Below are 21943 nucleotides of genomic sequence, written 5' to 3' on the forward strand. Positions count from 1 at the left end.
AGGAAATGCCTATTAAACATTTTTGAATAGTATTTGATGTATGCTTATATTTATTGATTGTTTTGGCTGAACAAATTGCAGATATATTTTTGGGATTGCTAGATATTATCCATCGCTACATACATACATTTCTGACACACAAAAAGTGACCTCAGTTTTGGAAACGAATCTTTTAAATGTATCTTTCGGTTGATTTACGATGATCTAATCCAGTGGAATGATGAAACAGAGATGGGAGGTGGAACTTATTGAAACATACATATATATTGCATATTTCTAACTAAGTGTAGAATTTGTTTGCCAGCCATATCAATAGGAACACAGTAAGTTGGGCCCCGAGAATCATTTAATCAAGCATTCAGATTAGAGGAAAACAAGTATTTGACTGTTTTTAAATTCAGATTTAAATTCCTTAAACTCAAACTCTAATCAAATAGTTAAGCTATGGTTATATTTAATCAATATCCTGTTGTATAAGTGAAATCAGTTGCTTTCCATTAATATGTTTCAGTTCATATTGGGTTGATAAAAAAAGCTAATCGTATTCTATTCAAACAGACCAAAAGCTGTTTTTTTCTTTTAAGCAAATAATAGGAATTATGTACAAACAATAATCGGAATAAACATAATTTCAATGTAAACACTAGTATTCAGTTTGTATTTTTAGAATATTTTGAGAATGCTTGTACTACTTTGCAAAACATACGATGAATTTGGAGATCGGAAAAGTATCCAGGTTTCTACGATAAAGAAATTATGGAGACATATTGGTAGGACGCTTATCAATAGCATATGGAAATACCTACTTAAATGTGTTTAAATTGCATACCAAAATTGCGCTAAATTTTAACACTATTTACTATGAAATCACTCATCCTGGGAATGTTAACTCCCACTATATCCAGAACAATTTCATTTCTTACATGTCGCCGACCTCAAAGGATTCTGAGGTAAGGCTACATTGTCAGTGCAACAAGCAAACATAATAAATGACTATGCCATGCCAATGAACATTGAAAGTGAAGGAATTTCGAAAACAGATTGGCAGCAATTATCGTGATATCGTGATGACTGCCAAGCACTGTGAACGAGCAGCTCATATATCCATTCCCACATACAGATACACATACAGATACAGATACAGATACACATTGCGAAAAAGTTCGAACACCTGGGGGGCACTATCGTGCCGAGCATTGCTCTCCAAACACACACACATATGCAGCCGCAACACACGAACACACACACACACACACAGACACACACAGTCACACAAGCACACGCAATGCAATGCCGACACGGATGTTCATGACTGTCGGTGGCAATCCCCCAGGCCCAGCCCGGACCGAGTGGGCGTTTGCAGCGTGTGTGGATGTGGATGTGGATCTGGATGGTGTGTGTTCGACGGTGGGGATACGATATAAACAAGTTTTATAGCAAGAGCTGAAAAGGCAAAAATAAATAAGTGTGCGCGGTGTTGCTCGTACTTGTAGTCACGATCGCCAATCCAATCCAATTCTCATTCCCATTTCCAATGCCCCCGTTCCCGGATCGAAAGCCTAGCCAAGCATTGAGGAGGAGATCTCTAGATCCGGGCCAGAACTCTGTGTGTAATGGGTAATGGGCCGCCACGCTAGAGGCATACAAATGAGCATTTCACACGCCATTCAATTCAAGCTCTGCTCCCTCCGATGTAACTCACGCCATTCCAAAGCCACGTGGAAGCTTCCATCGAAATAGGGTTCGTTCTCGGCGATGTTATTCAACACTTATGGAGGATAGTGGGCTCATAGTGGGAGGGAGAAAGACAGCAACAGGCACAGGGAAGCACAAAGGAGGAGATGGAGAAGAAAAAACAACAATAAATAAAGAGAAGAGAACAAAATTATTGCGCACGGTGCTCGGACGTCAATAAGATTGCCGTCGATGGGTGCGCTGGCTTTGACTCTCCTGTCTCTCGACCACTAGCCCCCTCTGCCACTCTGGCTTCGGCTCCACTCTCAGAGCAATCTTGAAAATCGTGAGTTTGTTTGCTGCTGCTGCTCTGCTACGGCTGTTAGAGTTGCAGTTTCAGTGTTGTTGCTGCTTTGGGGCACGCTTTCGGTCCGCCCTGTGCGCATTTTCTTTGTTTTTCGTTTTGTGTGTGTGTGGCAGGCCAGGCAGCAGCCAGGCAGCCATGGCATGCAGTGCCCCCTAAAGAAAAATCAAGTTAGCAACCAACGCACGCAAACACAGTGGATAGGGCGGCGATAGGAGAGGAGGAGCCGGCGGAGTAGAGAGGGTGAGGAGGTCCAACGCCAACGCCAACGCCAACGCTGCGCTCGTGTATTGGAAAAAAGCCTGCAGCGCAGTTGCCTTCTCTCGTGCTCTCGCGCTTCGCTGATTCACAGCCAGCAAAGACCAGGCAGACGTACCGGACGACAACAGAGGGGGGCAGGGCACGTTGGCGTCGCGTCGCGTCGCGTCGCTGCCAGCGTCGACTGCTGAAACTCGACTTTTGTGGCGTTTTGTCGAGAGGTTGCTGAGCCCGAGCACCGAAGCCGCGAATCCAGTTTCTTCTTCACTCGCACGGCGTCAGAGGCAGACGGCACCAGCAGCACAGACGGGCAACTCGGGAGCGAGCGCCAATAGTATTTTTCGCAAAGTCTGCAGCACAACAATAACAAAAAACAGAAAGTTGGAAATTGTTTCTGCGCTGAGCTTTTGTTCATGCTGATCCTCTGCGGGTAAGGATAAGCAAGAGTGAGGGGGATGCATATACATATATACACACATGTGTTTTAATTAACTGTTAATTGGTGTGTCACTATTTCTATCCCTCTTTTACTTCTTTTGCAGGCGATGGAGCTGGCTTTGAGTAAATCAACGTGCTCATCTGGAGCAGCAGCTGCTGCGTCCTGCATTGAATGCTGCACTGAATGCCCCCTCTCCTGCTGCAGTGCCTCCTCGTGCTGCGATGCCAGTTGCGAGATGCTGCCACAGGACGCCATTCGATACGAGTACCACGAGCCGGAGGAGAACTTTGTGTCCATCGATGATGTGAAGATTAAAGCGCTGCTTTTGAGAATTGGCCAGCAGCAGCAGCAGCAAGAGCAGGAGCGACAGCAGCAGAAGGCGGAGCTGGAAAGGCAGCGTCGTCTGGAAAGAGAGAAGGATCGACTGGAAATCATAGTACTGGATGAAGATGGGGTGAAGCAGAAGGAGCAGCCACCTTCAGGCTTGATCATCAGTGCAGCCAGAAGTTTGGCAGGAATATGGCCACTGAAACGCACATCGCCCGATATTCAATTGATACCCAGAGTGGAGCAACGCATTGTGGCGGAGATCGAGCTAAGCGACAGCGAGGAGGAGCCGGAAGAGGAGCCAGATCACCCAAGTGATGAGGAAACACTCCCATTGGCTGCCGTCAGCTGTGAATTGGAGGAACAGGAGCCGGCACAAGTGATTGTCCTGCAATCAGAGGATGAGGAAGAGAAGGAGCAGCGGCCAACCAAGCAGAGGAAACACAGAAGATCGAGCAAACGTCGTCCCTATGTGAACCGACGGGGACGGCATGTTTTTGAGTGCGACGCCTGCGGAAAGAAGGTGCAGTCCAACTATAATCTGCGGCGCCACATGATGATACACACGGGTGAGAGGGGAGAGAGGAGGTACACCAAACAGGCTGCCATTTACTTATATTTTCCCCAATTCCTTTTTCAGGCGAACGTCCCTTTCCTTGTGATCTGTGCGAGCGTCGCTTCCGAGAGTTTAGTGATCTGAAGAAGCATCGCAGGAGGCACGCCCATGATCCGCAGTTCATCTGCATGATCTGTCATTTGGGGCCGCCATCAGATCAGGATTCGACGCGTTGTGCGGACTGCGAGAGCAAGAATCTCATGGTGAAGCCGGAAACTGATGGAACAGAGCAAGCAGAAGATGATCCTGTGGTGGAGATGGAGGAAGATGAAGAGGAGGAGGAGGAGCAGCAAGAGCAGGAGCAGGAGCAGGAGGAGACACAGCAGGATCTAGAGGATGCCACAGCACCACCACTGACAAAGCCCTCGCTGCCACCCTCTTTGACTGTGACCCTAGTACCAATCATCACACAGCCAACACCTCCTGCCCCAGAGGTCGTTGCACCACCGCCAATACAGCCAGCAGCACGTCCACCTCTGCCACTCAGCTGCAGCAGCGCCAACTCATCCTCGTCCCTGAGCAATGACGGAACAGCCACAGCACACCCGGCGAGACCCACTAGGAGTCGCCGCTCCTATCCCTGCCCACTGTGCCACCGACCATTTGGAACGCGCCACAACCTCAAGCGCCACTACATGATCCACACGGGCGAGAAGCCGTTCAGCTGCACCAAGTGCCGCAAGCCATTCCGAGAGTGCTCCACGCTGAAGAAGCACATGGTCACCCATGTACGGGATCGCTGGTACAAGTGTCTGCGCTGTCCCTTGAAGTTCCAGGACTACCTGGACTACACATCCCACAAGGCCTCGCACCAGGAGGAGGAAAGCAGCGGCGAGCAAAAGTCCACCTATGAGAGCGATGATGGCGACAGCTCTGTGGAGGATTGGCTGGAGTGCTGCGAGTGCCAGCAGAGATTCACCGAACTGGATGCGTACACGGCACATCTCAAGCAGCACGACATGGAGCTCTACGGCATGAGTGTGGACGATGTGGACATTGAGGAGCATGGGAATGTGGCCACACTGTGATGCCAGAACGATTTTTCTTATAAGATGATTGAATCATTAATTTATTATATATATTTTGAATTATTTTTACTAACTTTCACTGTGAGGAGAACGTGCAGGATTACAAATCCTGCCTCAAATCAAGGCATTCCTATCCTGTAAGGCAGTATTTCCTACATAAACTTTTGCAACGAATGAAACATTCAAATTTTATGTTAAATTATAATAAAATTTGTTTTTGCTTGATTTTAGTTACCGAAAGGTTCAATATTAAGTTCCATATTTTAACAATCGTCCAAGATTTATATGCATTAATTCTCATTTAGTACTTCTAATTATGATAAGAAATATCTATGAACTGAGCGATAAAACCCATAAAGAGGGTTCCTAACTTTTAATTTTAATTATTTGTATATGATATATGTATTTTTTTTTATTAAAAAGTAAACGTATTAAGCGCACAAGAGTTGGTGAATTTTACAAGAGAATAATCATCATTGTCAAAGAACACCCAAGGACAAGGATAAAGCTAAAATCGATTTAAGTAGAGATTAACTAAAAAAACAAATAAAATAAATAAGGCAGAGAACAATAAGCGTAGGGGAAATGACTAAGATTGGGGCACAAGTAGTAGAAGAATCCACAGAGGACTCTTTCAAGCCCTTTACTATATGTCCAGAAGCACGGGTTTGGTCTCCTTGGCACACTTGAACACCGAACGCATCATTTTAAGGAAGCCCGTATCCTTGGGCTTCTCCAGGCCGCGTTGCACGCGATTCTTCATCACCGAAATAAATTCCTTGTTGCTCAGCTGATTGTCATCTAAAGTGGGTTTAAAAGAGTTTAAAAGAGGCATTCCATAATATAGTCAAAGATTATGCTTACTGTTCTCATCGAAGATGGTAAAGACCACATCCACCACATGATCGGACAGATTGACCAGAGCCACTGTCTTGGCCACATGCTGCAGCGTTTGCTGATCAATGGAGGCACCAGCAATGAAATAGAAAGTCAAAGCAGTGTCCACATCATTGATGTTGTTCAGGAAGTGAAAGAAATCCAGATAATCCTGCTTGGAAATGCCCGTGCCATGATCACGGAAGCGACGCTTCACACGCTTCAACTTCTTTTGTTTCTTCTTCAAGGGATAACCGGCGTAGGCCAAAAGGAGTTCAGCGAAATCAGCTTCAGTGATGTTGCCATCGTCATTGGGTTCCTTTCGCTCGAACTCCAGTGAGAGGATCTCACGCTGCAGCTGCTCTTGGAAATCCAAGAACTTTTCAATCGTCAACTTCTCATCCATATTGGGGCCAAAGAAGTACGTGATCAGAGCGGAATTCACCCCCTAAGGAGAGGATTTTAAAGAACTTTTTAATGTATATTCAATAAAAGAGAGGAGAAAAACATCAAGAAGATTAATTTGTGGTGCATGTGAGCTGGTGCGTAAGTTAAGTATCGAGCGGAGAGGCAAATAATGTGTGTGGGTGTGGTTGGGTGATTTAGTTTGGTGCGAATGTGGATCGTTGTTAGGGTAAGGTATGTACACATTTTGAAAGGGCAAAAGAAGTGAAGTAAGCATTATCACACAAAAGTACCTTCAAGGACTGTAAGTACGTCAAAAACAGAGGGGAAGTTAAGATTTGATATGTACACAGTTAGACACGCGCTCAATATAGGATCAAAGCCAAAAGACAGAGAGAATATACAAAAAATATACAAAAAGGATTCCGTTTAGTACAACACATTAGGAACTCTCTTTTAGCTCCTTCAAACTAATCCAATCACTCCAAGCGATTGTTGTTTACCTTAAAGGTGTTGCCCGTATTGGCATGGTCACGATGTCGCGTGCCCATGCTCGTCTGCGACCTCACCAAAGTGGCCACCATCTCGAATTCCTCACAATCAACATCACCATCACCGTTCAGATCGAACATGCGAAAGGCAATCTCAAAGTGACGACGAGAAACTGTCAAAGAAACAAGTAAATTAATAGGTGTACAAATATTTCCTAAATTATATTACTCGAGAGCACTGTCAGCAGGAAAATGTAGTCGGAGAAGGTGATGAGGCCATAGGAGCCAAGCTTATAGAATATGCTGTTCTTCTCCAAGTGAAGATTCAGCTGTTCGCCCACCGACTGCAAGGGAAACAGAGTTTACTTTTGGCTTTAAAATGTCTGTTAAATATTTAAACACTTGCCTTGGGATCATAGCGACGATATTGATCCAGACCCAGACCTAAAAATGGAAAAACAAAACCGATTTAGTAGAGAAAATTCATAATGAAAACATCTGAGGTATTAGTAGAAATTCTGCTGCCAATGCTGCTGCTGATATCTGTGAGTTTGATTCTTTGTTTTGTTATCAAGCACATACCATCGGGTTGCTTCATGCCGGGCGTCATGCTGGTCAAGAAATCGGTCGGTGTCATATACACCTCATGACGATCATCGGCCACGGGCACTTGGATGGTGGCAAAGTAGCGAAATACTTTGTCCGGCGTGGAAAACTGACGTATGCGATTCTCATACTCAATGATCTAAGGCAAAGGACATTAACTTAGCTTAGGGAATCGTTCGAGCAGTAGTAGACAGGTAAAAGCAACAAAGAAATAACCCAAAAGGCAACTACAAACTGATGTTAGTGAAGGAGTGGGGAGAGGGTAGGGGTGTGAAACATTTACCATCTGGCTGCTTGATGCCCGGATAGATGGAGCGCAGAAAGTCCTCGGGTGTCATGCACACAATCGTCTGTGTGGCGTCCTGCAGGCGCACTGTGGCAAAGTACCGAAAGATCTTATCGGGCGTGGAGAACTGACGTATGCGATTCTCATACTCAATAATCTTCATGGGTGTTCGAGTGTGTGTGATGTGGAATTTGAAAGCAAAATGCACATAGATGGGGGACAACATAAAAGGAAAAACAAAAAGATATTCGTAAAGCAACAAAATTTAATATAAATGATAAGAGAGAGAGAGAGAGAGGGGGAAAAAGATTCCCATCAGCTGGATTGTACCTTGCGCTCGCGGAAACCAACTTTTTCACGGAATTTCTTGCCCTCATGGAGATGCAGGCCGCCGCTGGATTCATGCTCTTCGCTGTCGTCGCTCTCAGAGTCCGAGGTCTCCTCTCCATTCACGCCGGCTGCCGAAGAGGGACGCTGTCCAGAATCTGCATCCACTTTGGGCATCAGCAAACGTTTCACTCTAAAAATAGATTCCATTTTAGCCACACTTCGGTACGTAGTAGTTTTTGTTGTTGGGTTAACTTACTTGCCCCAATCCAGCACGGAAATGACAAACAGACCCAGGAGTAGTCCATGAAAGTATTTGGTCACTTGTGGGGTTTTCTCTTGCTGGTGGCCAAAGCGTTTGTGGCCTCTAATTTGCATTTGGCACGGATTTCCATCGGCAATTGTTGTGGCTGCCTTCAGACAGCTGTTTGTCCTGCTGCTGCTCGCCAGAGTGGAGGCGAGTGCGATTTGTGCCCGATTCTGTAGAAGATTTATGGACGCTGGCCTGGATAGTGCTGCCAGGGCCTGGCGAGTCACCAGAAAACGCAGCACAGACATTTTGTTATCCTTTTATGGTTGTTTTTTTCGCTTTTTAACAAATTGTCGATTCTAATATGCGCATTTGTGTGACCGCGGAATTATCGATAAAATATACCGACAGACCCTCGGAAGTATACCGCAATATACCCTTGCATTTTCAAAATATACTCTACATATACCGTAAATCTTAAACTATTTTCCTCGACTTTGATGTTCTATTCGATATTACTAGATAGTTAGGAGTCTCCGCGCTAAAACAATAGTTTTATCCTATTTACTGCCATGTTTTAAACCTTTTCATATGCCTTTTATGCATATACAAATATGTACATATATAACTTTCTGATTTGTTGATCGCAAATCACATTGCTCGATATTGACATTCTCTTTTATAGTACAAGCTAGCTAGACCATTGATGAACCAATTCTCTACAAGAAAGGATCATTGATAATGTCAAAAATGAGAAAGAATCGCCTCCGGAACAAAGGGGTTATTATTTGTGAGATTCTACTGAAAAATTACTTAAATTGTTCCCTCTTCACTTCTGACTTTAACAGACTGTTATCAAATTCCACAAGTGAAGTTGCAAAACAAGCAGCTTTTGTCAGAGAGCTTGCCACATTGGCGGTAAAATTCGAATTGCACGTGCTTTCCTCTTTGTAATTGATTTGCCTAATTGATACTCCTCAAGCGGTATTTCCAAGAAGCTGCAACTGCAATTGCAACGTCAGCACGCAAGCACTTTAAAACTCATTAATCAATCACAATCAATCAATCAGTAGATTCAATTACTCACACGCATGCACGCACGCACGGACGAGAATATAAGAAGTGACCACCGCGTGGGTGTCTGTACAAATTGAAATGCTGATTGCATTCTACACAGTGCAGCGAAGAAGGAGAGGAGTGCAGGCACCAGGTGAAATATTCCTCAGGTTTTGATTAATGTAACGCACGCCCCAAATTGTCCGTCCGCTGATGTATTTATGGCGCGATGCTTGTTTATCGCTGTGCCGCACAATGGGCACTGGGCCACAAAAATAAGCTTTATTAAGTCTTTACCGTTGAAGCTGAAATGGAGATATCAGATATAAAATATTTATTGATTCTTTGCAGCACAGTGTAATGGATATTGGTCACGGCAACATGTTGCGCATGCTCCTCCAGGCACATTGCTTAGTGAAACATGTTGCCAAAGTCTGCCGTAAGCATTTTTAAACTTCTTTTTCTGCTTTGCTGCCAATAAAAACAATTAAATCGACATTAGTCCGAACCAGACCCATGTTGAAATTTAACCATGTGCAGCCTCGTCTTAATTAAATCACTCGGTTCGGCTTGTTTCGATCCATTTGATATGGAATTAGAATGGTCAACCAACCAGCCAAACGCCTGCCAAATGCCGCCACTTGATTAGCATTTTGCACAATTAATTTCTCATTAGTAACAATTTGAAATATAGTAGCTCGAAATGCATACACAAGCATTGACATCGCAGTCAGCTCCACTCCAGGCCATCGTGTTCAGCCATTCCCCCCCTCCCCTCTGCTGGGGTTTGTTGACTTTCGCATGGAAGGACCATTGGGAGGGAGTCCCATCCAATAATGGGGAGGCCTGGCTAACTTTTATCAGTGGCTGGACTGGACTGGACTGTAGGGCCCGCTAAATCAATGCAATTAATGTCACTTCCTCTTCCTCTGCATTTAATGTCTATGTTCGGGTAATCGGCGTTGGCGCCATTAAGCCTGACTCTGGGCTCTGTGTCCCTTTGGACGTTGGCCTTCACGCATGGCTTAGTCCATGGGTTAACCGGTTTCCACCCATTCCTAATCACAGCAGAGACACGAGAGCTCATGTTAATGGTATTCAGAGGAGCTTGGCATAACTTTTTCTTAAGGTTGTTTGGTATATTGGGGACGGCACTTGGTAAAGCTAAAATGAGGTTTGTTGTGGTTGGCGACTCGGAAGGGGCTACACCTTTTATGTGGCGCTGATGATGGGCGCTTGGGGGAAATTGATTTGCTGGAAGATTGAAGCTGATGACAGAGCTATTAACATGCTACTAAAGGAAGCAAAGTTTAAATTGAAGGGAACATGTGTAATGTCATGAAAACTGCACAAATCCTTCAAAAATTCTCCTCTCTTTCCATAGGAAACATTTGAGTGCAATCCCACATCGTGTCTCCCAACTATTACACTGAACAAACACAATAAAAATGCAACTTGTCTGTCTCCTTATTCGCTTTAAGCATTCCTAATACTCAGACATCGTCTCTTCCGGTTAGCTCTCCATGTTTGCACTCAATGTCCAATGGCAATGTGCACCGCAACCCACTGGTCGCTGGTCTCTGGTCGCTGGTCCCTGGTTCGTGTGTTCATGTTATTCATATCGATGATCATGCGAGATCTGGTCACGCCATCCCGCCGCCTGCTATATTTAGAGCTTATGGCAGTGCCTTCCTTTTTTTTATTGCTTTATTACATTTACTTTTTAGAGCAGTTGTTGCTGGTTCATTTGCTTATTTAATGACGCAAGATGTGTGTGGAGGAGACTGAGACTCGTGTTACGATTGTTGCTGGTACTTCCCACTTAATGGGGTTGTTAATTATCGCAAGGACTGCCAATTGGCTGGGTCACCCTTAAGCAATTAGCTCGAGTTCTGGCCGCCTCTTTGTCCTGGACTTCGTTACGTTCTGTTGCTCCTTTGGCCAGCAATTGATTTACGCTTCAGTGGGGAGTAGACTTTGTGGACTAGATGGTAGATACTGGCTGGGGATCTGGGATGCCGAAACAGTTGGAAAACCATTTGCAAAGGACACACACAATGCAAACACCCAAAATGGCACACACTTTGTCCAGGACTTAGAGGACTATTTTGGGAGCTTGGGTTTTTGCCAGCTTCTGCTTTTGCTTCTCTCCTCTTTGCCGAGTCCTTTGAATGTGCATTGGAAACTCGATTGCGTCCTTGACTGCTGCAAATGCCTTTTGTCAATAGCACAGACACAGAGACCCAACCCCAAAGCCCCCATGGCTAAGAAGAGGCACAAGGATCTGGGAAAACAGCAGCAAAACTAGGAATAGGTGAAGCTCGACACACACACACACACACAGACACAGACACACATATGGCATCAAAGAGCTTTTAATTAATCAAGAGGCAATCCACTTTGGCGTTGGAAATCTTTACCTTACCCAATATGCCAATACCAATGGGGGAGTAAGTAAACTTACCTCAACGTCCCTCAAGCTCCAACTTAACTCTATCTCTGGCTCTGGCACTCGTTTTCTCCCTCTTAGCCTCTGCCCCTGCCTCTGCCTCTGCTTACTTATTCCTGTTCCTTTGTCCCAGCTGCACGTGGAGGTGTGTGGGTACTGAACTGAACCTCCTCTTTGCTTTTTTGCTTCCTGCATTTCATGCATTTATCGATTGGATGTCCTTTCCTTGTGCCAGGATCTGCCTGGGCATACATGATTAGTTTGTTTCGTGTCCAATTCGCAGCGATTTGTAGCTGTCGCTTAGTTCCACTCTGTGTGTGCCGTAATTTGACAGCTGAACCACATTTGATTATCTATGCGGCAGGAGGAAAGGAGAGTTTCCAGCAGTATTCCAGTAGTCAAATAAGTTGAACAACTCTCTGTCTTTGCTGTGATTTATAACCAAAGCAGCTGCGCTCTTTGATGTAGTTTTGGTATTGCTAGGTTGAAGGGAAGAACTACCGGGAAAACATGAACTGCTCGTGCGCTGGGACTGTTCATCAATAAATTTGCGGCATTCGAAATAATCTCGCTCGTATATTTTTGATATCAATACAAAGAGTAAAACAAGGCAGGGTTTAGTCATAAGAAATCATTAAAAATGTGCAATTAATACTCGATTTACGCCGAGTAACCTGGGGCCATACTTTTAAGTGTCTTTAGTGCACGAGTGTTAAAATTTCCACTAGACATGCATAAAATTGATGCTCAAAATTGTTGAGTGAAGATAAAGAACCCAAAATGTACTAAGCAAACCAACACAAATTAATGAAAGCTAACAAGAGCCTAACGCTACATTTTCCTATTGATTCTTGACAGATTTTCCTACTCAAACAGCCAACCAGAATATACCCAAAGTTGATCCCTTTAATTAAAAGCAGATTCAAACAGTTTAGCACAAAGAAAAGTACAACTTTTCAGTGACTAAACACACTCGTAAAAGCATAATTTCAATGACTACCCACCCAATGCAAACCGCCAAAACACAAAGTCACAAAAAGTCGCTTAAAAAGTTGTACCCAAACCGAAACTGAAAGGAAAGCTAAATGGCGGAAAAAAAGAACATCAAGTGGAGGCAAAAAGTGAGTGTGTTTTAATTTTTATTTACACGACATAAAACGAGAGGAGAAGAAGGCTCCCTGGAGAAGGAGGAGAGGAGAGCCGTGGAGAGCGTTTAAAAAGGCAAACCCCAAGATGGGACCAAGAGAATGGCTTTGGGTGTACCGCCAAACGTGTGGCATGTGTAAATATTTTTACTTAATTAGTGCCACCCCACGCCAAATAAAAAAGATAGTAAAAAAAACAGGAAGGTCTCCGAATGAGCTTAAAAGCGCGAGAAAAGTGCGAAGCTCATTTTGTAAAATAAACAAATTCATTTAATTACGCTTAAGCGACATGCGAGTGGGGTTGCCCGACCTCTCCACATCTCCAGAGAGGCAGCGAATGAGATAAAAGAAATACTTAGCTGTGCCAGGGACACCAAATGTTAACCGGTAATGGAATGGAATTTCAGCTTTCAGGCAATTTCCCACTTGCACCTTTTGCCTACCACGTAAATATATCACAGGAAAGGCAGAATGGAGGCAAACACCGAAGGTTGAGATACTCTTGAATATTTCTTTAAATATACTTTGATATATAATGGATAGAGAAAAATATTTACCCAAGGGAATTGCTTGTTTATAATGAACCAAGCTGTGAGAGTTGAAGGGATCGGTGGCCAATTTCCTTGAGATCGATGCATCGTAACACCCTCTAGAAGAGTAAATAAAATATATATTAAATTGTAATTTTATCAATTCGATTGACCATTAAAAGTCAGTGGAGAGCGCAAACACAGGACACAGGCGACAAAGAGACACAAAGGCAAGAAATCAAAAGAGACAAAAATGCAATCATGTTGAAAATATTTGCATATGCGCCAGCCCTCCACGCTCCATACGCTGTCCTCACGCCCCTCAGTGTCCCTTGGCAACCGGAAACGGAAGTGAACAATGGCCAGAGCGACCCGTCACAGAAAAAAAAAAGGCAAAAAGGCAGGCACTGAAAGCGCCAAAAGCGTTGCAATAAAACTGCAGGCAACAAAACGGGCAGCGGCAAAAAAAAAAAAGAGGAGAACAAAAAATATGGCCAAAGAAATAAGTCAAGCCAAAAGTGAAGAAGAAGTGCTTTCCCATTGATGATGAAAAATCGAAAATGGATGCTCGTTTTTGGATTGCTCGCTCGTCCATTGTTGGTTCAGGATGGAACTCGAAATACAAAAAAAGGAGGAGCAAGCGTGGGCAGAGCAGGGGAAAACTGATGAAATTGAAGAACAAAAATGTGTTCACACACACACACACACACACACACACACACACAGGCTAACTACCAGTGAACAGCGGGTGGGGAGTGGGGAGTTGGGGGACTATTGAAAATAATATGACGACTAAAGGCACAGGCACACGAGTACGACGAGCCTGTGGAATGAGTACTCGGTATACTCTTATGTATAAGGGAGGCAGGCAGGCCGAATGGCATGCCATTGTTCCTGTCAAACAAAATGAACGAAAATCGGTGAAAAAAAAGCCACATCGGCATCATTGTGCCTGATTGTCCTTTCGTTTTGTATACGTCTTTATTTCTTGACACGAAGAATGTGACATGATATGGAAATATTTGTGTATTTATAGATTGAAGTTTGTGAATTCGATTCAAATTCGGAACAGCGAAAAGCCGCTTTAAATAAATCATAAAGTTGAAATTGAAAAGTAAATTCTGATCGTTGGGAAACATTCGACTAAAAAGCTTACACTTTTCTCTCTCATCTTTAACTACCAAACCATTTCATCAATGAAAGTCTCCCAGTGGTGGTTCAAAATCCAAAATCTTATCAGCTTATAAAATGTCGCAGGTACTGTTAAATCCATACTCATTTATAGCATTGATAAGATGTTACCAGCCTGAGCAAACAATCACGAGCAGAAGCAAATCAAAGATTATAGATTAAAACTGACTTATACATTGAAGTGCCATTGCAGGCGGTTGTTTAAATAAACTTAAATTCGTGTCTGTCCCACGATTTTCCAGACAATTAACAAAATGTCTGTAATAATTTGCATATGCAACACTTTGTGGCGTGCCAAATATTGCGCTTGGCCTGCAGCTGTAGCTGCTTGCTGTCGCTGTCTGCTGCAGACACCAGAGCATGGGAGCCAGACACCGACATAGATACAGAATTAGATACAGATACAGATACAGATACAGATACAGATACCGACGCACAGATATGTAGATACGGCTTGGACAATGTTTGCATTTTCCTGCCACTGTGCTGTGGTGGCCAGAGATTGACAACTCCAGATAAGCCCCGGAAAATGCCCTCTTTTGCAATTCAAATGAACAAACCTGAATGAATATTTCTTATCGCGATCCAAAACTGTGAACAAGATATGGCCAATGAGATAGCAAATATATTGGAAATTTAGCTAAGCTAAATGTCTGCTTTATTGTTGTGTATTTATGCATGACTTTCATAAGCGTTGAGTAGCCAACAAACATCTGTCGATATGTACTGTAACTTATCTGCAAAGGTTGGCTTCTAACCCCTTTAACGCCAAGCATTTGCTATCAGACTAGAATATATTTATACAGGTATTCCCGTATCTATAATATAACGAACTGGAAGCTTTGAATATATTTTCATTGTTTCTTTACCAAGGGAACATGGCAGCAGACTTTGCCAACGTTTTTTATTACTCTTAAAATCAAGCCAAAATATATTTGGAAACGAACATTATAAATGGATTTGATTTGAATTCGTTCTTTAGGTTTTCTGCTGCTAAAAAGCAATACAAATATAAACATAAATAATAAAAACAAAGAACATCAAAGTAAAAGCACGAGCTTCGAAAATATTTCAAGTGTGGTATTTATCAATCTACAAGGATCTGTGGCATGTTCTTTGAGCTGGCAGCACATGAACTTGAATGACCATCTAGATAATGAATCATGGCCATATTCCACATTGCCATAGCGGCAATCATTCCGCGCCATTCGGTCCATTGTTGTCCGTAAAACAGCTGCTGCAACGCATCCATCACACACACACACACACACACACACACACCAAAAAGCAAGTTTTGGAGAAACAATGAGCATCCTGCCTCGGGAACATCACTCAGATGTTGATGATGTGTACTGGGATCGGAAGGAAGCATTGCATGGGGCATGCCGTTGGTAGCGACTCCAGGCTCTGGGGCAATCAGTTTCAGTTCCAGTTTCTGGCCCTCGACTGCGACTTGGGTTCTGTGTTCTGTTGAGGTAAACAATGTCCAAAGCCAGTTAGCCAAGGGCCTTTTGTTGCTGTGATGTATATTGATGAGGAGTCGACCGGGTAGTCAGTCAACCAGGCACCCATCCATCCATCCATCCACCCATCCATTCAGCCAGCTGTTTTTCAAGGAAATTGAACGCACTTGACTCGCAATGAATTGGAGCTGAAGCTGTTGCTGGGACTCTGTTGTTGCGGAAGCTGAGAGGTTTGAGTTCTTTGTCCTCCCTCCAGTTAGTTGTTTCCAAACAATGACCAGAGCGATCGCATCTGTGTTGGGCTCAAGTTATGCCAGGAAACCAGAAATTCAACTTGTTCGTTGGCCTTTTCTGCCTCATCCAATAAACTTTCCATTTCCACTGGGTACAAGACATAAGGTCTGAGATCACTGATCGATATGTGCAGACGCTTCGAGAGTATGCCCGTGATGTGAACATCGTCCAAGCGAAAGTACGGTGACCTTTGGGCTTCTGCATAGAGTTTCTTTGCCACATCCGGACTGTAGAGTACCGTGAAACCGGGACAAAAGTCGGGGTAATGAGAGCCAGAGTACTCCCTGAAGCTCACACGCCATTTGGAGCGATAGGAACGAATAACGCGATCATCAATGACTTTCGAGCACAGCAAAAGTTCTCTGCGCTGCTGTAGGAGATGGTCCAGCCTTTCATTGGAGCGTTTCACTTCGTTTAGGTTCTGCACAAGTACTCGGGTGTTCACAAATATATCGTCATCCACCTTGAGCAGAAACTGAGCATTGTTGCAGTGAGAGTTGAACCATTTCAAGGCCATCACATGCTTGTAGGTAATGTTGCTGTAGGTGTCCACGAAATTGCCCTGCAAGAGGTCACCGTATTGCGCCTGCTCCTCCACAATCGCTGTTTCCAGTGAGCTATTCGAAATGCTGCCCAAGGCAAAGATCAAACGAAGAGGCGACCCATCAATGGCATTGACTCCACCCCAAGTTTCGCGTATTACCGAACGTTTCTCATGATTACTGGGAGCTGTGTGGACTACTATCAGTCCCTTGGTGACCGCGTCACATGGGGCTTGCTCCATTATATAGGAAAAGTTGCCAAAGTCAATTAAGTGTTGCTCATCATTCGGAAAATTGTATTCCATTGGTGTGGGACCACTCTCAGGCGATTCATTCGTGGGAATAAGGTAGATCATGAGGCACAGTTTCAACCAGACAATTAAAGTAATCCAAGAACGAGCCAGCAGGTTGGCCATTTTACATTTCTTTTACTTGTTATATTGGCTTTAATTCCCGCAACGTTCTGCACGCGACTCGCTCTAATACCAAACTGACAGTAACTCCAGCGATAAGCTTCGACCAGTAAGAGTAATACTTTATCAATCAGCTCTTATCAGCTAATGATTGCTGGTTTCGTTCGGAAGTAGCACGTCATATCTTCCCCCGGTTCCAAGTTTATCTTATCTGAATGTCTCTGAAGGCCAAATAATATAGTTACAGCTGCACGTGTGGTAGACTAATGGAGCTTTACTTGTTGGTTGATTTGTGTGCTGTGATATTTAAATATCAAGGAGTCCATTTCCTTCATCACAACCTGACAACTTTCGCCATTTGGCTTTTAGAAAGTAACGTGTGGCCTTTCGCCTGCTAAATTAAATGCAAGCAAAGTTTTTCATTTCATCCAGAGTTTGTTATCCACGTTTTTCCCTGTGGCTTCTGTTTTCTTCACTGCCTCTTGCACATCATTTGCATGGCCATGCAAATTGTGAAGGCTTTTCGTTTAATTGATGGCAATCGCAACATTGTATGAGAAGATTGTGCAATTACTGTGCTTGCACATGTGTGTGGGTGTGTGTGTGTGTGTGTGTATTTTTAATACAATTTTATCGAAATTATAAAGGTTTTTGTTCGGGTATTTACCAGCTGCCAGGTGCATGTTATTGGTTAACTCGTTTATGGTGGATTTATATATTCAAAGGATATTGGCAGGGACTTTTCAATGACAAGCAGAAACACTGAAACACCGCAAATAATATCTACAATTTAAGGGCATATTTTGAAGTAATTCTCATACAATTTCTTCAGCTGCTCAACGACCAAAGGTCAGTCATCGTTTATGCGCTACTTCCTCAAAATATCAAGTAGTAAATCGATATGTGGGCGTCTACTAGCATAAGAAAATCATGAATATATTCCAATTTTGTTTGGAATATTGTCTCTTACTCCAAATATGTAAATGCACTCAATTTGTCAGATCGTGCGATGCGAATTGACCTTGACCATCGCGAGCGACGCGCGACAGCAACAACAGCAACGACGACGACGACGACCCATAAACTGACTCATCGAAACTCAGGTCCCCTCCCAGCAGAGCCGGTTCTGCGCTCATCCATACACATATACATACACATATACATATGTGTGTGTGTATGTAGATTGCCCTTGAGTATTTCTCCGCTGGTGGCGGCTGCCTTCCCAATGCCCATTCACAAGATGCACAACAAGTTTACGTTTTTACTGATTTTGATTATGCCCACACGGATTTAATTGGCCTGGCCGCCAGAGGTTGTTCGGCCGGCCTGTAATTTGTGCCTATCAGAGACCTTATCAATTTATCAAAAATAAAATGCGGGGAGCACTCGTGCATCCCATTATGGCTTGTACACATCCAAGACTTGACAGCAGCTGTCAAAATATTGTGACATGATGTACGGACGTACGTACATCTTTATGTCTGCAGATGGGAGTTTGATTGAGGATGTCTTTTGGCTGCCTGCCTGTTCTTTTATGTATTAATTAACTAAATTGGTTCTTTGAGCTGCTCAAAATAATTGCTACGAAAACTAAAATAAATAACCAAAATAACCAGAAATATTATTTCGAGAAAAGTGAAACATTTTCATTGCCCATCACAGACCACAAGACCAAATGGAAGAGAAAGTTCGACGAGGAAGTAGCTTCGCATAAAAAGTTCTTGCAGCTCCATATCTGATTGGTGCTTTTGAGCATTTATCTTTCCAGATATCCCACTTTGACCCACTTATGGCTCACTTTTCCATGGGAGCGGAGTGCATATTTCATTGGCCAATTTTCCAGACCATAAAGGAAAACATCTATTGGCCAGCAGCTCGACTTTGACTTCACCTTTCAGCGAAGCTAAAACTTCAAACACATTTATCGGCCGCACTTATCGCATTTCATTGCAAATTTCCTTTAATTGCTGCTAATTTTTTCCATTGCTAAAGACAAACACAAAAAAGCCAAACCTAATCCCCAGCGCGCTGCAGTGGCAGCAATTGGCCAACTAACAATCTTCAATGGGGTTTATCTTTCTCATTTGGCTTGTGCGCGGCCCCTTTCAGTTTTGTGGCCAACAGTCCAAGAGCCAACTCAATGCCGCCCCAGGCTGCAGGCGTTGATTTGAGCAAGTTTTTTACATTGTTTCATTGGCCAATTTCCGCAGTTTTCTGTTAATGGTTTGTTTGCCTCTTAATGGCGCGCATAATTTGTCTCCCGCTGCTTTGATTATAAAATCAAAGAGTTTGCATTCGATGATGACATCTGCTGAGGATTTAGCTTTAGACTTTGGACTCCTCCTTCTTGCACTTTGACTTTACTTGATTTGCCTTCTTTTACTCGAATTCTGTGGCAGATTTGCGCTATTTGCGTAATGCTCCGACACTTTCCCTGGCTTCGAGTCTTTATGCAAATACTAAGCTGCTGCATTAGCCGCTGTAAACCCCCCAAAATCGAACCGACTGTGCCACATATGGCCAAGTGCACTTGCACTCAGCGATTGACTGCAATGTTTGCATACGGCTTTTGGCATCCGCTCAGCACTTGGCTGAAAATTGTCACGTTTTTGGTCAGTGGTTCGTTGGGGTGGGGACTGCAAACTGAGTGGGTAACCTTTTTAGCAGGTGCTGCAAAATACATTCGCCATTAGGTATGCAACTTTAGTAAACCTTTTGGTTTTATTCAATTTAAGATCACTTGAAAAATATCGAAATTTAAAGCGCCAAAGAGCGCACTCCCGAGAACAATCACGAGGCCAAAGAGCTTTAAGTATTTGCTTCCCAGTTTACGCTTTAAATGCAAACATGATGGAGAACGCCGCTGCTGAAGTGTCAAAAACACAAATCACATTCCTATGAAAATTGAAATGTAATTTACCATTTATTCTGCGCGTATTCCGGTTGCAAATGAAATTAAATTGAAGCCCAACCAATCGGAGTAAAATGCGAACCGAAATGAACACGTCACACTAAAGGTGCGTAGCGTGGATTAAAATGAATGTCAATTGGCAGTTGCATGCCACAAAGGGATTACACAGCCTGACAAAACATTATGGCAGCGAGAAAAATACATTTTGTCAGGTCGAAAATGAAATAAAATTGGACCAAATGAACGGAGATGAATGTTGACACGCAGCCAGAGGGGCAATGTTAAAATGTGTAAATAAAACTAACAAATGGCAAGAAAGAACCATTGGGAGGCGGCCCCGCTGTCAAATCTGGCTAGCTGACAATGACAGCAGTAGCAGGGTAGACGTCAAGTTCTACAGCAAAATAAATTGTTTTCGTTACACAACTTGTTGGTGTTATGTGCGCCACTTGACTTGTAAACGGGCAATGGCCCCAAACAACCAGAATAACCACAAAGGAAGGACCTCAAAGAGGACCTCTTCCTTTCCATTGTTGACCCAGTTATGAGCCCACAAAACAGGCAACACACAAATAACAGGCAGGGCGGCGGCATCATCTACTTCAACATATTCCCGTGCCATTGCCATTCCACTGTCTGAAGAATCTTTCCCGCTAATGACAGCAGCTCGTTTGGTACGCGGAAAAGTATGCTATGGCGAATGTGCTGACATAACAAGAAGCATACAAAATTAAAGATATTATATGAACCCAGTAAAAGACGAGGAGCAGCCCAGAATGTTGACCATAAAACTGGCAGATAGAAGGCCACAAGCACAGACAGCATGACGCCCAGGGGAAAGTTCTGAGACAGCGCAAAAACCACAAGAACCAGGACAAAGTTTCACTTCGGCACGGAACTCCCACGGAGTGGGGGCATGACAGAGTTCTGGGGACAATAGTATATGAGCTTGCTGGTTGGTGGAAGTTTAACACATTAAACAGTCGGATTAGTTTTGGGGAAATTCATAAACAAATATAATTGGGTTTCGCCCTAAAAGATTGAGATGATAAAACGATAGGCTAAGAGAGTTACTTTGTTAGGTAAATGAGGTCAAAGTTTCACGTCAGAATTTGCAATGGAATAAGAGCTTTAATTTCCCTCAATTTAATTTTCACCAACGTTAAATGGACATCCACTTGGACATTTATTTGTCAAACAATATTTGTCCAAAACTCTCCAACTGAAGTTTATTTTTCTAAGCATTTAACATTCCTCATTCATTTCAGCTCCAACTAATATCCAAGGCCAGAAAAACAATTTACAAAACTCTCATTTAAACCCCAAATTGGTTGACTTTCTGTGAACCAAATCATCAGCTAGCCAAACCCAAAAAACAATTCAATTCAATCCCTAGCATTGTTTGCAAAAAGTCAACTTTGTCCATAACTACAAATGATTCGTTTTTCCTGGTCAACAGTGGATGGTATGGTTCATGCCATCCACTATGCACTATCCACTATCCACTATCCACTCGATCTATGCAGACCCCGAAAATATTTCAACTAAATGAGTGAAACTAAAAATCTATTATAACTTTTGCCCACACAAAACGTCGAAACTTTTCACCGGATTTCCCGCTGCCCGTGCGGGGTCCTCGCATCAGCACTCATTCCTGGTGGGAAAAGTTTTTACATGGACCATCGCGGCGTATGCGGAATGTGCTGCCAATTAGAAGTTTATGTTCGTCAGGAAGAGAGGGAGAGGGTGGGCTCAAGAGGGCAGACAAATTAATTTGCCACCACCTCTGTCTATCCTTTGCCCTCTCGCTCGGAAAAAAACTTTAACTCAATTTTTTTCCTGTTAATTAAATAGACAGGGCCCGAACCAGGGTGTCGGCTTAGAGTTGGGCCAACATTTGTTACCTTTTCGAGAGGATGGCACAAAACAGTTTTGTCAGTTTATAATAATTAACTGCGTGAGCCGGCTTAGGGTTAGGAGGTGAAAGCCTGAGCGATAAGAG

General features: G+C 43.5%; 3 protein-coding genes across 6 annotated transcripts; 1 reads left to right on the top strand and 2 right to left on the bottom strand.

The window, feature by feature from the left end:
- Positions 1–2042: 2042 nt before the first annotated feature.
- Positions 2043–5361, top strand: LOC117584716 (zinc finger protein 865). The gene is made up of 3 exons (XM_034273762.1): positions 2043–2726; positions 2839–3631; positions 3703–5361. Exons 2-3 carry the CDS (start codon positions 2842–2844, stop codon positions 4704–4706), a joined length of 1794 nt encoding a protein of 597 aa, XP_034129653.1. The 5' UTR covers positions 2043–2726; positions 2839–2841; the 3' UTR covers positions 4707–5361.
- Positions 5101–8338, bottom strand: LOC117584717 (calcium uptake protein 1 homolog, mitochondrial). Of its 4 annotated transcripts, none has more exons than XM_034273764.1 (9): positions 7957–8338; positions 7701–7890; positions 7061–7223; positions 6885–6922; positions 6708–6822; positions 6491–6651; positions 6281–6289; positions 5571–6030; positions 5101–5507 (listed from the first exon to the last, which is right to left on the bottom strand). In XM_034273764.1, exons 1-9 carry the CDS (start codon positions 8253–8255, stop codon positions 5353–5355), a joined length of 1590 nt encoding a protein of 529 aa, XP_034129655.1. In that variant the 5' UTR covers positions 8256–8338; the 3' UTR covers positions 5101–5352. The 4 variants fall into 4 exon arrangements, with proteins under 4 accessions (XP_034129655.1, XP_034129656.1, XP_034129658.1 ...); XM_034273765.1 differs by lacking the exon at positions 7061–7223 and adding an exon at positions 7368–7527 and having other exon boundaries at positions 7957–8336; XM_034273767.1 differs by lacking the exons at positions 6281–6289; positions 7061–7223 and adding an exon at positions 7368–7527 and having other exon boundaries at positions 7957–8335.
- Positions 8339–15379: 7041 nt separating this feature from the next.
- On the bottom strand, positions 15380–17095 carry LOC117584722 (beta-1,3-galactosyltransferase 5-like). Its single transcript, XM_034273775.1, has one exon. It carries the CDS (start codon positions 17031–17033, stop codon positions 16038–16040), a length of 996 nt encoding a protein of 331 aa, XP_034129666.1. The 5' UTR covers positions 17034–17095; the 3' UTR covers positions 15380–16037.
- Positions 17096–21943: the final 4848 nt, after the last annotated feature.

This window comes from Drosophila guanche, unplaced genomic scaffold (assembly GCF_900245975.1).
Source record: "Drosophila guanche unplaced genomic scaffold, DGUA_6, whole genome shotgun sequence".
Taxonomy (NCBI): domain Eukaryota; kingdom Metazoa; phylum Arthropoda; class Insecta; order Diptera; family Drosophilidae; genus Drosophila; species Drosophila guanche.

Bases quoted from the DNA above. Each gene is read 5' to 3' on its own strand.
- LOC117584716 (XM_034273762.1), top strand. From the start codon at position 2,842: ATGGAGCTGGCTTTGAGTAAATCAACGTGCTCATCTGGAGCAGCAGCT. The intron at 3,632-3,702 runs GTGAGAGGGGAG...TTCCTTTTTCAG, and splicing joins CCACATGATGATACACACGG to GCGAACGTCCCTTTCCTTGT.
- LOC117584717 (XM_034273764.1), bottom strand. From the start codon at position 8,255: ATGTCTGTGCTGCGTTTTCTGGTGACTCGCCAGGCCCTGGCAGCACTA. The intron at 6,823-6,884 runs GCAAGTGTTTAA...TTTCCCTTGCAG, and splicing joins ATCGTCGCTATGATCCCAAG to TCGGTGGGCGAACAGCTGAA. The intron at 5,508-5,570 runs GTAAGCATAATC...AACCCACTTTAG, and splicing joins TACCATCTTCGATGAGAACA to ATGACAATCAGCTGAGCAAC.
- LOC117584722 (XM_034273775.1), bottom strand. From the start codon at position 17,033: ATGGCCAACCTGCTGGCTCGTTCTTGGATTACTTTAATTGTCTGGTTG.